This window comes from Protomyctophum parallelum (genome assembly GCF_964188405.1).
Source record: "Protomyctophum parallelum genome assembly, chromosome: 8".
NCBI classification, from domain to species: domain Eukaryota; kingdom Metazoa; phylum Chordata; class Actinopteri; order Myctophiformes; family Myctophidae; genus Protomyctophum; species Protomyctophum parallelum.
In genome coordinates this window covers 48,569,232-48,590,194 of record NC_139703.1, presented here as the reverse complement: position 1 = coordinate 48,590,194, position 20,963 = coordinate 48,569,232, and the positions used below count along the sequence as shown (strand labels likewise).

The window sequence follows — 20,963 nt, the reverse complement described above, 5'->3', positions numbered from 1 at the left end:
TATACTTTTTTAAATGGTTTACCGTAATTATTTTCCTATTGATTAATTAGTCACCGTAGCAGACTAACTGGTGAGACAATAACTTCTTTATTGCAGTGCAATGTAACGTGCCTGAGCTGAGGCGCGCTTTCTATGATACAACAGCAGAAGCTTTTCTTTGTGTCGTAAAGGACAAAAGCAGGTGCACGAGAACGGCTGGTAGGCGGGGGCAGGGGAGGGGCTTAAGCTCCCAGTTGTCACCCAGATCCCGTGTTGATTGGCCAAGAGTCGGCAGTGGGCGTGGTCAAAGTGCTGGAGTATAAAAACTTCCCGGAACATTTCTCACAGAGGCAACTGGTTTTGACGTGACAGTGCTATTTGAAGAGCAGCGGTGATGCGTAGCTAGAGATGTCATCAGGTTGCCACAACTTTTAAGGACTGCAACGCAGAAGAAGGACAAAACGACACGAAACAAGAACGCACGCCGTACTGTACTGCGCTATCTTGGTGCCTTATTTATTGATGCTGGGGAAGTTGAGTGGGTTAATTTCTTAAAAAAAAAAAAAAAGCAACTGGTTTTGTGTTGCGTTCCCCGGGGTGACCAATGCTTCTACACCAGTTCATGAACGGAGCCCTAGAAGTCATGCATCCTACTACGGGCATTCAAAAAGACACCACCTACACCAAGATATTCGTGGGTGGCTTGCCTTACCACACGAACGACGCCTCCTTGAGAAAATACTTCGAAGCCTTCGGGGACATAGACGAGGCTGTGGTGATAACGGACAGACAGACCGGGAAATCCAGAGGATATGGCTTTGTAAGTAGCAGCAGGGGGAGAAAGAGAAGGAAAAAAAAGAAGTCACCATGATTCCCACTAATGTCTGTCATAAGATTGAGACGGAGCGGGGCGCGTGCTCTCTGCTCCTCTCCTCTGTCCCTCTGTCACAACTTTGGTGTCGCCTGTATGTTTGTCAACTTGTCTTGAAGGCGCAGTAATGTATCAAAATATCAGTTTGTATCAAAATGTGGCGATTTTTTTGGTGGGGTGGGGGGGGGGGGGGGGGCAGCATGTGTGGACACTACACCTACAAGTTGCGATTTTGTGCTAATCATCATTCAGATACTTGTAGAATTTAAATAAATCCTCCATCGAGGTCTAGACTCTAGTCTAATATTGCAGTAAACTCACAGCCGCACGGTCTTTTGCCGTACTGGCTGTTATTTTAGCTTAATGAGGATGAGGATGAGGGATCACGGGTTGATGGACAACTAAGACTAAGAAGATTATATCTCGACATATGTCTATGCCCCCCCTCCAGTCCCCCCCCCCCAAACCCCCTAAAGCGCTCCATCCACACTGGCCTGTGACTGAACAGTAGGCCTATACGGCTTATCATTTTGGAGGTGTGCGCGCGTGCATGTAGACCTCAGTCCACTGCTTTATATGGTTGTGATGGTGATTTTTTTTTTTTTTTAAACGGTGGTCGGTCGACCTTGCTCACTTTCAGTCTGCCATTCCAAGCAACAAATAACTGATTTTTTGAATGACGTCGGTTCTACCTAGTCCTAAAACATGTAATTGGCTACACGTGCTATTAGAGCAGTAGTTTATTTTGCACCCTGCCTGCTGGTAACACCTCACCACACCACCCCGTCAGATGGTCAGACAGTTTCCCTTTGACTCAGTTTCTCTCAATAGTGAGGACTGTCCCAGACTCAACAGGGCAAACAGAGTAGTGTCTTTGGAAGGTCTGGTTAAGTGGTTGGATAGAAAATGATAATTGAGAGGAGCACGTCTGTGACCTACATGTTGTCATCTGATCTAGAGGCAATGCTGTGGAGGTCACAGCATTGACCATAACTTGATTCTTGGCCATGGCTGCTCCTAATTGATGAAGGAACTGCTTGATGTCTTGTATACTCTCTCTCCACTGAGAGATGACATTTCTTTGAGACAGATAAAGAACTGTCATACTCTCTGACACAAAGAACAGAAGCGTAACAAGAAATGCAAATATTTACTAGAACGTTGGAGAGATGCATCAGATCAGCCCGGGGGCAGGCCAAAGATGGAATGGAAAATTGTTATGTGTTTACATCCCAACTAGAGAAATGAAAGACAATTGCCCTCTGTGTTTACACATAAGCTCCCCAACTCCCAAGAAAAACTGTCTCGTGAATCTAGTTGGTGTCAACGGCTGCTGAGTGGGCCTGGCGTTTCAGGTTGGACAGGCTTGCAGCAATGTGGGCCTGGAGAGACTAATTCACATACTCATACTGAGGTGCTCTGCAACGTGTGCAGTACAGCCTGTCTAGAAGCAGATAGTACCACTTTTTTCCATTGCTAAATAACCCACAGGGCAACCTGTTAATCCTGTTGCCGGAGTGCTCCCTTCAGGCAGTGGAAGTGGTTGATTGAATGGGGGGTGCTCCAGAGCCAGGGTGGTTGCTTATAAAAAAGAAGACAGTATGGATTAGTAAACCACCCCCTCGGCAGTCAACACAGTTCTTGACCTCCCTTGGTATCCTTTTCTTCCGTGTTGTTCACACAACACATTGTGGTCTCATTCCTCCCAACATGAAGTGGTAAGCTGCCTCGGAAACAATGCAAGACATGGCTGCCAGCTTTGCACGTTAGTGACGTAACTGACGTTACACATATGAAGGTGTCTGAACCCACTGAGTTGGCAGAATAGGGCAAGGGATTATCTAATGCCAGGAGGAGAGAGAAGTGGGGGTGGGTGACCTAACCTAACACTCTTCTTAATATCTTTTCCCTAATTGGATAAGCCCCCAGTTATTCTTCTCAGATCCATATTTCAGCAGGTCTGTATGTCCATTGCTGAGCTGTCAAGTGGCTGTCTGACTGATTTGAGCTTGGGTCATTTCCAACGGCTAATCATTGTTCTTTGTTTGTAGTTTCCTCTTTTATGAAAAAACGGAGAGGAAAACCTCTAGGCGGGGGGGGGGGGTCTTTTATGATGACATACAAATGGAGGCTGTTGTCATTTTCAAAGCGTTTTGTTCTTGTGCCTAGGGGGTCAAGGTGACCCTAGCCACAGCATGGTGCTATTCTCTTGTTGGCGCTTCTTCCTCAGCCAGTCTTGATTTGAGAGGAAATGTTTATTTTCTTATATATGCTGATGAGCACGTCTCGCTTTCTTCCAGGTGACAATGACAGACCGAGGGGCAGCGGAGAGGGCCTGCAAGGACCCCAACCCCATCATCGATGGGAGGAAAGCCAATGTCAACCTGGCCTACCTCGGCGCCAAGCCTCGCAGCATGCAAACAGGTGTGGAAAAAAACATATTCAGGCCTGAATTTAAAAAATGTCTTTTAAATCATGACCGTTTTCTGAAATACCTATGTTTCTATATCAGTGGTGCTCAATATTTCATGTCAAGGACCCCAAAAAGTATATGTAACAGGCCCCATCTGAAAATATGTTGTTCCAAGGACCCCTCAGAAGCAAAGATTTGAGTTCAAATCGTTAGAATATATATTCAAAAGTGTCTCCAAGCTCGTAGCACGGCACAAGCTCACAGCAGCGCTATGAGCTTGTAGATCTGCTATATTTCAATAGCTAAAGTATAACATAATGCTTAAAACACAAAGGGATTCCCGTCCTGAATGGGAGCTTGTAGATCTGCTATTTTTCAATAGCTAAAGTATAACATAATGCTTAAAACACCAAAAGGGATTCCTGTCCTGAATGAGTTAAATATTACCATCTCTCATTATGCATTTTTAAACAATTGTTTAGTGTGCATTTTTTTTAAATTAATCCACAGGAAAATAATCATTCTTGTAATTTTGTCATGTTTGAAACGAGCCCTGGTCTCTGTTGAGTCTCTGTTCGTGGCCTCTGTGCATTGTTCTGCAATCCTCCTCTGTAAATGCAAATGTGTGTCTGACTGCTGGCTTCCTCTGTCTTCCAGGCATATCTATCGGAGTACAGCCCATTCACCCAGCACTCATCCAGAGGCAGTATGGGTAAGCGAGTGGGAGTAGGCACTCCCTTGTTGTGTTCAGTTGTACTACCCTCTGTAGAGCCACTGGGCTGTCTTTTCTCTTGACAAACAAGGCCGTTGGAAAGTGCACGTCAATTTCACATCTATGTGAAACTCCACAAGTACTCTATTAACACATTTGAGCATTGCAGGGGTTGGGCAATTGTTAACATATCTGCGGTAATAAGATAAGTTAGATAGGACATTCCTGAGGTGAATGAGTATACAGACTTTTGTTTTTTACCTGTGCTGTACTGGCAAAAGGGCTGCCCACAAATGGAAGTATTGTAGAAGTTGCTTGGATGGAGATGTGTCTCAGACTTACATGGTCTGCTGAGCAGTTAATGGCCATGTCACCACAGGAGAGAGAGGAGTCTAATTTATGCTTTGGCAAGCAGCAGTACTATAAACTAGGCTACAGTCTACCCGTATTCTCTGACGTCATCCCCTTATGGTAAAGGTCCAAAGCAAAACAAACTCAGATCAACCTCAGTGGGGTGGGCGGGGGTTGGGATGAGAGGTTCAGGATAATCATTTATAATTTTGTTCCTGTGGACCTGGTCCTCGGTAACAAATTATAAATGCGTATTTGGGGAGACCATAGAGTCGGATGAATCATGACATTCACAATTTGGGCATTTGGAAGATGGCAAGATCAGAGTCAGCGGCATGAACTGGCAAACCAGTCATGTGAGTAGTGGAAAAGAAAAACAATTTAGTGCTTCAAAGAATTACGATACCATGTAATTGTCAAACCTAGAATCTGTCTAAATGTCATGCTATCTAAATAACATCTTTTTAGCATTTGTGTTCAAGAAACCAATTTAATATCTTAAATGGCATAAAGTATGTGTATGTGGAAAAAGTTTCAACATCTGCATCATCGAATACAACAAGCCATCTATCAAAAATATGCAACAAGAAAGGATACATGGGCCCAGGCCGTAGCGTAACGGTCTGGGCACCGGACTGGTGATCCAGTCGCGGTGTGCCGCGGGTTCGACTCCCGGACCCGACACGGCCTTTACCGCATGTCATCCCCCCATCTCTCTCCCGTTTCCTGTCAGCCTACTTTCTATCCCTTAAAAAACCAATAAAGGCGTAAGCCGCAAAAAAATATCTTAAAAAAAAAAAAAAAAGAAAGGATACATGGTTCATCTCTCTCCAGACCTGCTGGGGGGCTTATCCATTTATGTTCCAAGAGTTTAAGAGGGCACCAGGAAGTCCCTCCGTGCCCATGCTCTCGTTGCCATAGTAACAAGGGATGGCGCCAGAGCCCCGAGGGTTTGAAGGCTGCAGCAGCAGTGTGCCGCTCGGTGGCATGTGTCTGACAGGTGCTGGCTCTTATTACAGCCTTTTACACCCCTTAATCTCCCATGACCACCGCCCCAGAGAGAGACACAGCACCTGTCTGCCTGCCTCTGAGGTTCCTCTATGCTGGTTGACAGACACAGCCCTCACGAAGACATAAAGCACACAAATGGCCTTTCTATCAAACCCCACTCCCGCCAGAAACCCCTGCGACATGTGGTGTACGTAAGGGGGAGAGGGGGGAGGTTTTGTACAGTGGGGTGTCGATCAGTGATGGAGCAATGTGTCCTGTCTAGTTTGTTCTGCTCTGTGCTCAATGGTGAGAGAGAGCGAGGGGAAAGCATAGCTATGGTCCGTAGAAGTTGTGAACCGTGAGGGCTTGAAGGCGTCACCAATGCTAGGTGGCACTTGTGTTGATAGAGGAGAATGTAGAACGCCTATGTCTCTTAAAATTAGCATTCATCTTTCAGTCTCTTCAACACTTTTCTCAATACAGCAGCTGTCACAGCAGCTGTCGGCAGGCAGACAGGGAAACTTGGGGCATAGAGGAGGAAGGATCCGCAGCACAGGACACTGTTCTTTTTTTTCCTGGAGCCGATGGAGGAAGGAGCTGTGTTTTCTTTAAGTCCTCTCCCAGCAGTGTTTTGTTCTAACCGGGGTGTCAGAGAGAGATTTAGACAGAGCCACTGAAAACTGACACCTCTGTGACACAAGGAGGAGGAGGGTGGATTCAGGTGGGGGGGGCAGCTCCTGTAGAAGCATTAACGTGCTTAATGAAGCAATGGTTCTCAGGAGACATACAGGTGTCAAATAAAGTGTTCATTATAACAATCCTAGCAAAGGAGAGGTTTTTCAAACAATCTCCACAAATGTAAAAATTCCTGCAGCGGAAGTAGAGAATATTGAGCTCTTGTGCAAGCATTGTTCTTTTCCTAATCTCTTGGCTCTTTGCTAGCACCTCTCTATCACGCTTTGCTTTTGTGTTTCAGTGAGACGTAGCGCACTGAGAGGTATTTATATGATCTTCTAGCAATATTTGCCTTCAGGGTGCGATAACCGTGCAGATTCCTCGGATTAGCTCATCATACAACCACAAATGTCACAGCCACAAATGCACATCAACATTGATGATGCATAAGTATGTGCTGGTAGCTAACCAGATCAGACTGTGTTGACCACATCATCATAATGTCTGTGGTTTGAGTCCAGCTGGAATGGCAGTCTTTTGACATGTTGACAGCCAACACTCTTGATCTTTTGGTCATCCTCCACAACATTCTCCCCACCGCCACTGTCGCACAGTCCAGCGCTACCACTGCACTGTCAGAGATCCTTAGTTGACCCAGCAAGTCACCCTTGTCAATGTCGTTCCCCATTCTCTTTTCTAGCTAGGAGCCATTTCTCGTTTTGATGTATTTGACAGTACATACATCCATTTTGTCTGTATTTAAAATAGTAGCATGATATCTTCTATCCATTCTATTTCTGTTCTGTTGGTCTGATTTTGTGCCATGCACTTCTCTATTGCATGTTGGGTCACTTCATCTAAAGCCGAGGTCAAGTAAAGCTGCCTGTGGACACGGACACACACGCGCGCGCACACACACGCGCACGCGCGCGCGCACACACACACACACACACACACACACACACACACACACACACACACACACACACACACACACTGCTAACAGCACAGAGAAAGCCAGCTCATTATACATGTATGTGAATGTAGGCTAGATGTGCCTCACAGCACTCATGTATGGTCATCTTTGAAAGCTGTGTGTGAGAGTGAATGCTTCTTTGTTAGTAGCTTGGTAGCAGTGCAAGGCCAAAGTGTAGATTGTGTATGTGGGTGGGGGTTGCGTTAATTTGCTTACTAGTTGGAGTCAGAGTAGTAGTATGTAGACTGTAGTGCTGTTCCTTTCAATCATATGTACTGTATATGTATATTTCCTATCTCTGCAAACTACAGAAGGCCTCTTTAACACGGCTGTATGCCCCCTTGTTTTGAGTGAAATATGTATGATTTAAATATTCCACTCCATGCTGAAAAACCGGACTGTTTTGTCTGGGATTCACTCTGCATCATTATTTTATTCTGAACTGCTACAAAAAGTGTGTGTATGCACTTGTCATAATTTATTTCCCCTGGATGTTTAATGCGACTCCCTTGCAATCACTAATGGGAGATTTTTTTTTTTTTTTTTTTTTTGTCTAACCATTCAGTCTTTTTAGTTATTATTCTAATCTTATTCCTGTGTCTTGCATCACACCCCTGTATTGACTGATTGATACCAGTGACCTTTTGTGTCATTGCTAACTAGTAATAATCACTATTCTCCTATCAACTCCTTCCTGTCTTGGTTACTCTGTGCTACCAGCTGACCAGTCCACCGTCCACGGGGGATGGAAGATGCCCGCAGTGCAGGACATGTTTGGTGCTTAGTCCAGACCCAGAGGAGGGTTTGCAGAATTTGTGTGCCCCCCCCCCCCCTCTCCAAGGTGCTAGTCATGGCTTGAGAGTGCAGTGTGCTGTGATGGATTGAAGTGACTTTTATCTTTCGTGTGTGATATGAAGGGAAGAGCTTATACTGATTGTGGTGGTAACTCTTCCCTATTATGGCATGGTTTTGGGTTTGCAGTGGTGACTGTGGGTGCTGCTGGCTGAAGTTGAAGTGTGTCAGGGTGGGGTGGACGGGAGTATTTTTGTGCTGGCATCCCTGTCCTTGCATGCTTCCACCTTTTGCTGTGTTGACTTAAAGGGCAACATTGCTTATTTTTAACCTGAATCCCATCGTCCTATAATGTCTTAATTCTTCCGGTTACTTTTGGGATTAAAGGACCACTTTTCAAACTATCTTCATATAATAAGTCCTCACTAATAATCATGAAAAAATGGCGCAATTCTTTTCTACTCGGTCTGTGTCTCATAGGAGGGCTGTGGGCAGTTCAGAAACCGTCTTCCAGTGACATCATCGATGGAGAATACAAGCTAATAAAAAGGCTTTCTAGTCCTGAAAAGTTGCAATGCGAAAAAGGAAGCCATCGTTCTCACGATAATGAAAATATAAACATTTTTGTAAAAGAAATATTGTTTAAAAAATAATCTGACTAATGATGATGTCACTGGAAGACGGTTTCTAAACTGCCCACAGCCCTCCTATGAGACACAGACTGAGTAGAAAGAAATCGTGCCATTTTATCATGATTATTAGTGAGGACCTATTATATGAAGATAGGTTGAAAAGTGGTGAAGTGGTCCTTTAAGTTCTTGAGACACAGAATGCACTGGGAAGTATACCCTCATATTTTCACATGTCACCCTGCTTGCAATAGAACAATGTGATTCAGGTAAAAAAAGTTTCCCTTTAATAACTGCCTCTCATTACATGTCAATTACAAATATCCTCCTTTGCTTTCCTGCCCACTAATATGACAGACTGGTGATATAATGGTGAAAACCTACCCTGAGAGAGCAATGTTATATTGTTTTCCCTCTGTACTGAGATGCAGCTCTATAGCGTGATTCAGGGTGACATTTGTGATGATTTCTCTGTGTGTGTGTGTGTGTGTGTACTACTACTACTGCTGCTGTTGTTGTTTGCAGTGAACAGGATTCTGTCTCTGTGGGTGTTTTCCCCCAGCTGTAGTACCAAGGGTAAAGCCGCTCAAAGCAATAAAACTTACATCATCCTTTATATGGAATTGGGTCCCCTGCTCTCTGCCACCACCATCCCTCCCTCAGAGCAACAATCCCAGGAGAGGTACTCGACGTCCTGGGTAAAAATAGACCCCCACACACACACACACACACACACACACACACACTTAACTCCATGGATGGAGTGGACAAAGTGAAGACAGAAGGGAGGAGAGAAATTACAGTCCCCAGACCCCCATAGCTCTAATCTGAGAGGCTGGCCGTGAGGCCCAGCAGAGACCGACACCTCGCCCCGATAAGCTCCCCTCATCACTGCTGGCTCCATCATCATCATTAGGCTTTGACGGCTATAGTACGTATGAGATTTAATTCACCAAATGTGAACTACAATTCTAAACATTCTCGGCCGCCTTTAGCACACAGCCACACACTTCCCTTTTCTCGTGTGTGTGCTTGAGCTCAGCGACTGAAGAGTAGCAGCTGTTAAAACACTTGGATGGTGCCTGAGCTTGAAAACCTGTCAGTAACGGCTGCCTCTATCACCCCCCCTTCCCTGCTCTCTAGGGGCCGTACCAAACAGGTTTTGTAGGTTTTTCTAACTGACAAGAGAGAGTTGAGTCACTTCTCTTCCTAACCCGTTCTTTTTTTTATTTACACTTTAGTATTGCAGGGTGTGATTATGACACGGTAGATTCACGACAAAGACAAAGAAAGATTAATGCTGGTCCTGTGAGAACGTCGTCAAAGAGATGGAATCCAGGTTTTCTCTTGTTCTGCAATTTCAAAAACTAAAAACCTGTTATCTTTGTGTGTGTTTGTTTGTGTGTGTGTGTGTGTGTGTGTGTGTAGGTTGGCCCAGCAGTATGTCTACCCCCAAGCCTTTGTCCAGCCCAGCCTGGTGATGCCTCAGGTCTCCTCCTCCGTATCCAGCAGCCCATACCTGGACTACAGCGCGGCCTACAGCCAGTACGCGCAGGCCGCCTTCGAGCAGCAGTACCCGTACGCCGCCTCCCCAGCCAGCTTCCTGGGCTATAGCTATGCTGCCAGCCCAACTGCCGCCACGGGCCCAGCAGCCACTGCCGCGGCGGCCGTTCACCCCTCTGCGCCTGGCCCGGCCCAAGCCTTCCTCCATTACGCCCCTCAGCAGCACGTCCAGCCAGACCGCATGCAGTGAGGGAGCGAGGCAGGAGGGAGGGTGCTGGTAGTGATGGGGAGGGAAAAGTAGTAGTAGTAGTGGTGGTGATTGAGCCTTGCACCCAGGATGGGGTGAAAAAGGCCCTACAAGTTGAACCTGCTGCCATCAGCAGGGGCTTTCAGGAAAAGGGTTGGACTATTGCACTATACCATCAGGATGAGCCCCTTCCCCGTTGGTTGGAGGGCAGGATGGGAAGGGTTTTTGAGGACTGTGTCAGGGGTTTCAGGTTGGGAAGCTAAACAGCCTAAAATAATGTGGTTACTTCCAAGGGCTTCCAGAAGCTGACACTTTATTGTTATTTTATTATTATTATTATTATTATTATTATTATTGTATTAATGTTGCTGTCAATGTTTGTAAGTACCCTATTATTACCAATGTTATGTTTCTTATTTTTGTTACTTGCGTTTAGAGGGATTAGAGAGCTTTTTGGGATATGACCCCGGAAGCGTTCCAGCATGGGGGTGACACGAAAGGCACTGCTGCTTTTAGGACTTTGAAAAACAGACAGAGGTGTGCAGGAGAACCGGACGGTGAGTTGGTAGCCTCTGCCCGCTGCTCACATCATCTACACTATGTAATATGTAGGATCCCATCTACTGAAGGAACGGAGAACTACTCCTCATCCCCATTATCCAACTCCACACAGTGGGATGATAATGACAACTCGCATTGGGATATCGTTGATATTCCAAATAAAAGGACAACATTGAGCGTTTCAGTGGAAGACTTCCCAAGACAACCCCTCCCCACACAGTTAACATTTTGAGACTGTGATGTCAGCACTACTTTTTTTCTTTTTTATATTTCTTTTTCTTTTTGTAATTGAAGAGGCCTTAATAAAACCTTTTTATTTTCTTATTTTTATCAGTGCTCCTCTCACCCCAACTCCCACAGGACTTGCTTTAGATGCTTACTGTTTCAGATAAAAAAAAATAATAATCAGATGAGACACCATATCTGATTCCGAATGGATGTATAGATAATCATTGTGTAGTATGTGAGCGAATGGGGCCAGGTTCGCTGGTTATTGATGGTGGAAGGTAGCGGACACTGAGCTAAAAACGGCAGTGTAGGTTTTCCATTTTTATTTTGCTATTCTTTCCTCTTTTCTAACTGTTAATCAGAATTTGTCACAAACTATTGCTCTGAAAAGGACATTCATGTACAGCATTTTTAAAATATTTCAGTTAAAAGTACATTTACAATATTTATGTCTAGGTATTTATAGGAGATACTAAGTTAAAAAGAAAAAGTTTTTTTTTTTTGGTTAAATCTAGAGTGTTAATTTAACGCAGAGTTGTGAGACTCTTACGGGTCATTCTTTTTACACTTTTATGAGTTAACACTCTGGATTTTACTGTATGTTTTATAGCTGTGGAATTGAAGCCACATAACTTGCAAGAGGCATACTTGACAGATCTGCGAGCATGGTTTCTTATTCATTTCATGAGCTGCGTATAGTTTATTTTCATTTTTTTTTTACCATGTCACCATAGGTATCTGTGGATCTGCCTGTGTGCTCGGTATCTAGATGCTCATTTGTAGGCCTCTAGTATGAGTGGCTGGAGTAGAAATGTTCTTTGGACTGCTCCAGTGAAATGTATTTTTCGGTCCCTTAAAAGGAAGCCATACCAAAAAAGTAAATAAAGAATTTGTATTTAAAAAGAAATGTAGTTAAGACTTGTTCCTTGATGTAGTCTGTGGAGGTGATGTAATGCAATCAGGTCATTTAAAGAAGGGAACATTCTGTGGTGCCTGATCGCTTTGATTGAATACTTTTAACGGTACAGTCAAAGGTTATGCTAAAGGTTATAATGCAGAAAGTGTTACATCTAACTCCTAGTTGATTCCTTTCACATTGTGGTCCTTGCTCAACCAGTAGTTACTGAACACATGCGTGCATGAGTTGCGACTCGCGAGGACCTGAGTTAGAAAACAAACAAAAAACAAAGTCCGATTCCTGTCTTGTCTCGCATGTCTGCCCTTGGATTCCTGCTGTCTATATACTCTATCTCAATTAGACGGTAAATGCAAACAAAATAATACATCTTTAGAAAAGGTACCCTTCTCAGCTTTTCATTTATCTTTAAAAAACACAATGGTGCATTTGTTTATTGCATGTTGTGTGTATTGTGTCTCACAGGTCTGTGCAGCTTTTCTCCTAAATCCTTAGCCCCTTTAAAACCAAAACCTTTTCACAGAAAATGCATTTATTTACTGCATAATGTGTATTATGTCTCACATGGCTTTATATTTACAACACAACCAATCTTTCCACCATGACTCTGACTCTGGAAAACGCTGCAGGGTGAGAGGGTTCAGGCGGGACTACATGGCTGTGTGTGTGTGTGTGTGTGTGTGTGTGTGTTCCATGCTTGTTATCAAGCCGCCTGCCTGTGTTCAGCCGGCTGAGGGGGGAGGGGGGAGGGGGGGAGTCAGGGGTGCGAGAGGCCCATGCTTTATCAGCCCACAACACCACCACCTGCCAGGGGCACAGGGTGTTCCCTCAGCCCGACACGCTGTTGCAGGGGAGAACGTTGTGGAAGAAGAGGAGGGACCCGTTTGTTAGTATGTGGCTTAAAGCTCAGTCAGCCAGAGCTGCCAGCAAGCAAGCAACACTTCATTTTTATGCTCTAACTGTAACAAACGAGCTGAGCTAGCTTGATTCCTGGTAGCGGCTTCACACGTTTGCACTTGACATCAACCAGTTTATAAAATGTGTCACATAACGTTCTGTAGCAACTCTAGTTGCTAGAGTGCTTCTTATGTTGCTGTAACTGTTACTCCCTCAGAACATTTCCATCTATGACCTTGAGTTTAATATGCTTTGTGTTTGAGTTTTCTATGAAACTTAATTCAACACAATTTAATTAGCCTACTTAGAAGTTGTTTTTTTAATGGTGCTAGTCATGGAGGGTCATCAACCCTGCATTCAACGTCCCCGGGATGGCATTGATCAGTGGACTATGGGTGGGATAGTGTACAACAGACTATATTGGTTTGTGTGTAGATAAAGTGTCTCTTTCATGTCAGGAGATGTTAGTGGTAGGTACAGTATGTGTACGTGCGTGCATAGATGTGTGTACTCTAAGTGCTATGTAGCATAACATAGAATGTTGTTATAGTTAAGATAGCTTGGCATGTGTTCCTGTGTTAAAATGAAGCAGACGGAGGCTAATAGAATGGAACCGTTTTTAGCTTGCATTACTGGCTTGTGTCAACGGTTTTTATAACACACTTGTGCTGAGAGAATTGATGTCCTGCAGTGTTTTGCTATGTTTACTGGACGTTACAAGGTCTCAGTCAGCTCTGGACTATGTATCATTTATCTATCTCTCCTTTTCTTGTTTATCCAACCACCTCACCTCCCTGTTCTGTTGTTGCGTTCCTTCGCATACATCTATTTACACAACCTGTCTCCATGTCCCTGACACACACACTCTGCCGTGTCGTCTGCCGGTGCTGCTGTTTCTCCTCATGGCGCTGGTGTTTCTGTTTCACTCCCTCCACTTTCACCAATCTTCCCTCCTCCTCCTCTCCCAGTATCCCTCCTCAGCTGCACCCCCCGCTTCTCACCATCTCCCTGTGAATCGCAACAGAAGGGAGAAACAGAGCTGAGTGTCAGCTTGAGGAACGAGGTCATACAGGCCCAGCGGAGCATGTTATGCTTATGCTGAGTCACCATAGGCCTCTCTCTCTCTCTATATATATACTGTGTCTATCTATCCATCTATTCTTTAGTATCTCATTCTGTGTTTATTGATCTCTCTTTCATGTACACATGTTTCTCCTCACACTTCTCGCCCTGCAGTGTGATTCTTGACGTGGAAGGAATCTCCAGAATTACACCGTCTGCTACCACCCATTTGGCACTGTATCAATAACCCCAAAAAACATCATGGTTTATTGTGCTCATGTGCTGTGGCTCAGACCCAAGTTATGTCAGATGAGATCAATCCAAGTTTTAATTATTTTCTGTTCAGGCATTAATTTCGTTTCGTTTAGTTTCGGTTTATTTCCATTTGACAGGTTAGGTGTTAGATGCTGTCAGAGACACTAAAGCCGGCCGGGTACCTCGCGCCTTTCCTTTGTTGTTTGGTCCTATCTATCTCTGCTCCATGTGGCCCAGTCTGCAGTGGTCCTGTCTGTTGTTTGGTCCTATCTATCTGGCTCCATGTGGCCCAGTCTGCAGCGGTCCTGTCTGTTGTTTGGTCCTATCTATCTGGCTCCATGTGGCCCAGTCTGCAGTGGTCCTGTCTGTTGTTTGGTCCTATCTATCTGGCTCCATGTGGCCCAGTCTGCAGTGGTCCTGTCTGTTGTTTGGTCCTATCTATCTGGCTCCATGTGGCCCAGTCTGCAGTGGTCCTGTCTGTTGTTTGGTCCTATCTATCTGGCTCCATGTGGCCCAATCTGCAGTGGTCCTGTCTGTTGTTTGGTCCTATCTATCTGGCTCCATGTGGCCCAGTCTGCAGTGGTCCTGTCTGTTGTTTGGTCCTATCTATCTGGCTCCATGTGGCCCAATCTGCAGTGGTCCTGTCTGTTGTTTGGTCCTATCTATCTGGCTCCATGTGGCCCAGTCTGCAGTGGTCCTGTCTGTTGTTTGGTCCTATCTATCTGGCTCCATGTGGCCCAGTCTGCAGTGGTCCTGTCTGTTGTTTGGTCCTATCTATCTCTGCTCCATGTGGCCCAGTCTGCAGTGGTCCTGTCTGTTGTTTGGTCCTATCTATCTGTGCTCCATGTGGCCCAGTCTGCAGTGGTCCTGTCTGTTGTTTGGTCCTATCTATCTGCTCCATGTGGCCCAGTCTGCAGTGGTCCTGTCTGTTGTTTGGTCCTATCTATCTGGCTCCATGTGGCCCAGTCTGCAGTGGTCCTGTCTGTTGTTTGGTCCTATCTATCTCTGCTCCATGTGGCCCAGTCTGCAGTGGTCCTGTCTGTTGTTTGGTCCTATCTATCTGGCTCCATGTGGCCCAATCTGCAGTGGTCCTGTCTGTTGTTTGGTCCTATCTATCTGGCTCCATGTGGCCCAGTCTGCAGTGGTCCTATCTGTTGTTTGGTCCTATCTATCTGGCTCCATGTGGCCCAATCTGCAGTGGCCCTGTCTGTTGTTTGGTCCTATCTATCTGGCTCCATGTGGCCCAGTCTGCAGTGGTCCTGTCTGTTGTTTGGTCCTATCTATCTGGCTCCATGTGGCCCAGTCTGCAGTGGTCCTGTCTGTTGTTTGGTCCTATCTATCTGGCTCCATGTGGCCCAATCTGCAGTGGTCCTGTCTGTTGTTTGGTCCTATCTATCTGGCTCCATGTGGCCCAATCTGCAGTGGTCCTGTCTGTTGTTTGGTCCTATATCTATCTGGCTCCATGTGGCCCAGTCTGCAGTGGTCCTGTCTGTTGTTTGGTCCTATCTATCTGGCTCCATGTGGCCCAGTCTGCAGTGGTCCTGTCTGTTGTTTGGTCCTATCTATCTGGCTCCATGTGGCCCAGTCTGCAGTGGTCCTGTCTGTTGTTTGGTCCTATCCATCTGGCTCCATGTGGCCCAGTCTGCAGTGGTCCTGTCTGTTGTTTGGTCCCATCTATCTGGCTCCATGTGGCCCAATCTGCAGTGGTCCTGTCTGTTGTTTGGTCCTATCTATCTCTGCTCCATGTGACCCAGTCTGCAGTGGTCCTGTCTGTTGTTTGGTCCTATCTATCTGGCTCCATGTGGCCCAGTCTGCAGTGGTCCTGTCTGTTGTTTGGTCCTATCTATCTGGCTCCATGTGGCCCAGTCTGCAGTGGTCCTGTCTGTTGTTTGGTCCTATCTATCTCTGCTCCATGTGACCCAGTCTGCAGTGGTCCTGTCTGTTGTTTGGTCCTATCTATCTGGCTGCATGTGGCCCAGTCTGCAGTGGTCCTGTCTGTTGTTTGGTCCTATCTATCTGGCTCCATGTGGCCCAGTCTGCAGTGGTCCTGTCTGTTGTTTGGTCCTATCTATCTCTGCTCCATGTGGCCCAGTCTGCAGTGGTCCTGTCTGTTGTTTGGTCCTATCTATCTGGCTGCATGTGGCCCAGTCTGCAGTGGTCCTGTCTGTTGTTTGGTCCTATCTATCTCTGCTCCATGTGGCCCAGTCTGCAGTGGTCCTGTCTGTTGTTTGGTCCTATCTATCTGGCTGCATGTGGCCCAGTCTGCAGTGGTCCTGTCTGTTGTTTGGTCCTATCTATCTGGCTCCATGTGGCCCAGTCTGCAGTGGTCCTGTCTGTTGTTTGGTCCTATCTATCTGGCTCCATGTGGCCCAGTCTGCAGTGGTCCTGTCTGTTGTTTGGTCCTATCTATCTGGCTCCATGTGGCCCAGTCTGCAGTGGTCCTGTCTGTTGTTTGGTCCTATCTATCTCTGCTCCATGTGGCCCAGTCTGCAGTGGTCCTGTCTGTTGTTTGGTCCTATCTATCTCTGCTCCATGTGGCCCAGTCTGCAGTGGTCCTGTCTGTTGTTTGGTCCTATCTATCTGGCTCCATGTGGCCCAGTCTGCAGTGGTCCTGTCTGTTGTTTGGTCCTATCTATCTGGCTCCATGTGGCCCAGTCTGCAGTGGTCCTGTCTGTTGTTTGTTTGGTCCTATCTATCTGGCTCCATGTGGCCCAGTCTGCAGTGGTCCTGTCTGTTGTTTGGTCCTATCTATCTCTGCTCCATGTGGCCCAGTCTGCAGTGGTCCTGTCTGTTGTTTGGTCCTATCTATCTCTGCTCCATGTGGCCCAGTCTGCAGTGGTCCTGTCTGTTGTTTGGTCCTATCTATCTGGCTCCATGTGGCCCAGTCTGCAGTGGTCCTGTCTGTTGTTTGGTCCTATCTATCTGGCTCCATGTGGCCCAGTCTGCAGTGGTCCTGTCTGTTGTTTGTTTGGTCCTATCTATCTGGCTCCATGTGGCCCAGTCTGCAGTGGTCCTGTCTGTTGTTTGGTCCTATCTATCTCTGCTCCATGTGGCCCAGTCTGCAGTGGTCCTGTCTGTTGTTTGGTCCTATCCATCTGGCTCCATGTGGCCCAATCTGCAGTGGTCCTGTCTGTTGTTTGGTCCTATCTATCTGGCTCCATGTGGCCCAGTCTGCAGTGGTCCTGTCTGTTGTTTGGTCCTATCTCTGCTCCATGTGGCCCAGTCTGCAGTGGTCCTGTCTGCATGGGCCTGGGGACTGTCGGCTGCCAGGTCAGATTGGCTCCAGATACGGGGCTATATTTAAACAACAAGAAGTGGCCAGGTCCGACCCCAGTAAGCACTAGTCCTCTCCCATGGCCCACAATTCATTGAGATAACATGGACATATCTGGAGTGGAGAGGATTAGGATGTTAAGGGTGGTTATTTTGGGGATACAGAGAGGAGACATTTGGATGCCTTGATGTATTGTTAATGATAGTCATGAGAGATGAACAGGGTAGCCTGAACGTTAACCACATGAACCCTAGTCTCTCGAGACAGACTGTTGACTCCGTCAATAAAACAATTTGAAGGAAAATAGGGCACTGTTTTTCCTTAACACCCATTCTGACCGGGCACCCATTTTGGTGTTAGCATCATGTTATGCTTTAGCTATTGAAAAATAGCAGATCTACAAGCTCGTATCGCGCCACCGAGTGGCGCGATACGAGCTTGTAGGTCTGCTATTTTTTGAAAAATCGAAGAACGACTGACATTTTTTGAATCTGATCTCAGGTCAGAATGGGTTTAATCAGACCAGTGTGTGTCCAGTGGAAACCTCGTATGAATCTGATCTCAGGTCTTAATTTGCTGATAGAACCCTAACATCCCTATTCTGAATACAGTATGTCATAGGGGAAAATAGCAAATATGCAAGCTCACAACGCATCACGTTATATTGGAGCTTGTAGATCGGCCATTTTCAGCGAAGAGATTCGGTGTAGACAGACAAAATTAGGGGCAGAGGATAGACTCCTGGTGGACCCCGGGCAATAAAGTATATACTATATATATATATAGGGTTTAAGTGGTTAAAAAACATTCTTGTGATTGGAGTTTTCTGAGCTGGTCAGGCGCCATTTTACTCTACAGAGATTACCGGCCAGCTAGATGTGAATACATGTAGCCTAACTGTATGAGAATGTAGGCTGAGGGTGTTGATGAAAAATTGCAGTCAGTCGATCAGTTCTTTGAGGTCTAGAAGTTCTTTGAGAAACAACCAAAGCGTGAGGATGGAATTCATGAATCACAGTCAGAATGGGTTTCCAAGGCTGGGACCGGGGAGAGCACCAACAACACAGACTTACTCATTATCAGCTGTTCTAATGGGCCTGCACTGCATGCCTTTCACACCTCTAACCCCCTGCTGGCACTAGCTTCCACTGTGGATTGTGATAATGAGAAAAACCAGACCAGATGTGACTATGGAAGTGATACTGTTGGCTGTACGTATCAAAAGCTGTTACACTAAATGGAAGTGGAGAGTGCGGTTTATTGGTTTGCAAAGAGAGGGGAGGAGAGTGTCAGTCTTGTCAGATCGTATTGATGCGTGTTTGGAATAATTAATTCAACCAACTCTCACTGTTCTCATAACAACAGATCATCTCTCTCTTCTACGTCATCCTCATACAATCCCTCCATCGGCATCTCCAGTCATCTTGCTAGTGCTTTCCGACACCAGCAGCTGTAGTTGCTTATTTTGAAAGACAGCTTAGTTTATCTCAGAAGGTTCAAGGTTGTACTACGTCTTGTGTACAGGTACATAAGACGAGTAAAACTTATTTTTGTTTGGCTTCCTTACAGACAATGTACAGCAGCATATACAGTAGATAGCATAACATTCAAACAACAAAACACAGCAAACAATAATAAGAGTGCAAGAAAGAGCATTCAAAGAGTAAAAAATAATAATAAGAATAGTAACATATACATGTGCATGTTTTCCCTGTAGTAGCAAAAGTTAGGTAAACTTTATAAACAGCTTCAACAGTATATGTTCCTTATATACAACACAATTTAGTTTAAGGTGCAATTTGAGGTTATGTTCCGTATACCGTATACAGCAAATGTAGTTTAACAGCCTGATATCAGTTCATTCATGTAACTGACTGTTTTTAGGGGAAGAAGCTTTTTTGCAGTCTGTTTCCAGCAAAAACGTTTTCCATGCGGCAGCATCTCAAACAGTCTGCGTTTGGGATGGCTTGGGTCTTTCATAATTCCACAAGCTTTGCTGATACAACGATCGTCGTACAGGGCTTCGATGGGGGGGAGATCACATCCGTTGATGCGTTCGGCTGTTCGCACAACCCTTGCTTTGCGGTTGAGGTCGGTGCAGCTGCCATATACCAGGCCGTGAAGCAGCCAGTCAGAATGCTCTCTGTGGTGCCTCTGTAGAAAGCTTTTAGGACTTTGGGGCCCATGCCGGGCCAAGCCATGCCAGCCCATGCCAGAAGAGAAGGCTAGTTAACTAGTAGCTGTTGTCCATGTCCCGGCCTAATATGATCGGCGGTTGTCTTACCGTGTTACAGCCTGCGGAGGTGAGAACACAGATATTCTCTACACAGACACAAGCCCTATGCTGACTGTCCAGGTCTTTAACTTTACATCTTGAAGAATGATTTATGCTGATTTATCATACAACTGATCCAGCAGTGCTTACACACGGCACACACTGCAGGACAAACCAGTTCACACACGTGAATCAATTTGTTCTGGGTTAGAGAGTAAGCAACGAGGAGGGGAGGAGAGCAAGAACAGGATGTTATGTTGTGATATTAGAAAAAATAATATATAAAAGATGTAAAAGAAAATGTGCCCTCTCCCACAGAGGACACATTTTCCCTGTGGTCCCATGTTCACCCAATATTAGAACCCTCTTGATTGAGAGAGAGAGAGAGAGAGAGAGAGAGAGAGAGAGGGAGAGCGTGCGTGTGTGTGCGCATGTGCGCATTGTGCGCATGAGCACACGTGCGCACTCACCACAGGGGGGTTTCCTTGTCTGATTTGCTTATCTTTAACCCATTCTGAACGGGCACGCATTTTGGTGTCAGCATCATGTTATGCTTTAGCTATTGAAAAATAGCAGATCTACAAGCTCATATCGCGCCACCGAGTGGCGCGATACGAGCTTGTAGGTCTGCTATTTTTGAAAAATCGAAGAGCGACTGACATTTCTAGAATCTGATCTCAGGTCAGAATGGGTTCATCAGACCAGTGTGTGTCCGGCGGAAACCTCGTATGAATCTGATCTCAGATCAGAATGGGTTAAGCAACATGCTCACAACGAGGGGCAGGGCCTCCTCCTCTGCCCCAAACCTAGCCTCTGAGAACTGCTGTTTGGGCCAAACAGAAGGGCTGGGTGCATGGGGGGGGGGAGGGGGGGAGGGGGGTGATGCAGGACAGGAGGAAAGGTTAACCACAGCATGACCAACCAGGACAGAGGGAGAAAGCCGGCGTCTGATGGTTTCTGACAGCTGAGTTTCCTCTCTCAGCGGGGCTTTTATGACCACAAACTGACACATGCATACATACCACACGCACGCACGCACGCACGCACGCACGCACGCACGCACGCACGCACGCACGCACGCACGCACGCACGCACGCACGCACGCACACACACATGCACACACACACACACACACACACGCTTCCACCCCCTCAGACATGTAGTCCCCGAGAGTCCAACTTGTAGTCATGCACCAAATGTTGACATTGAATGTCAGACTACTGCAGAGAAGCAGAGTGTTGATGCCGGATGGATGGAGGGATGGATGGATGGAGGGATGGATGGATGGATGGATGGATGGATGGATGGATGGATGGATGGATGGATGGATGGATGGATGGATGGATGGATGGATGGA

General features: G+C 46.1%; 1 protein-coding gene across 1 annotated transcript; it reads left to right on the top strand.

Annotated features, from left to right (window-relative positions):
* Nucleotides 1–368: 368 nt before the first annotated feature.
* On the top strand, nt 369–11,834 carry LOC310863595 (RNA-binding protein 38-like). The gene is made up of 4 exons (XM_083772051.1): nt 369–799; nt 3,151–3,274; nt 3,921–3,975; nt 9,817–11,834. Exons 1-4 carry the CDS (start codon nt 584–586, stop codon nt 10,139–10,141), a joined length of 720 nt encoding a protein of 239 aa, XP_083628177.1. The 5' UTR covers nt 369–583; the 3' UTR covers nt 10,142–11,834.
* The last annotated feature ends 9,129 nt before the right edge of the window (nt 11,835–20,963 follow it).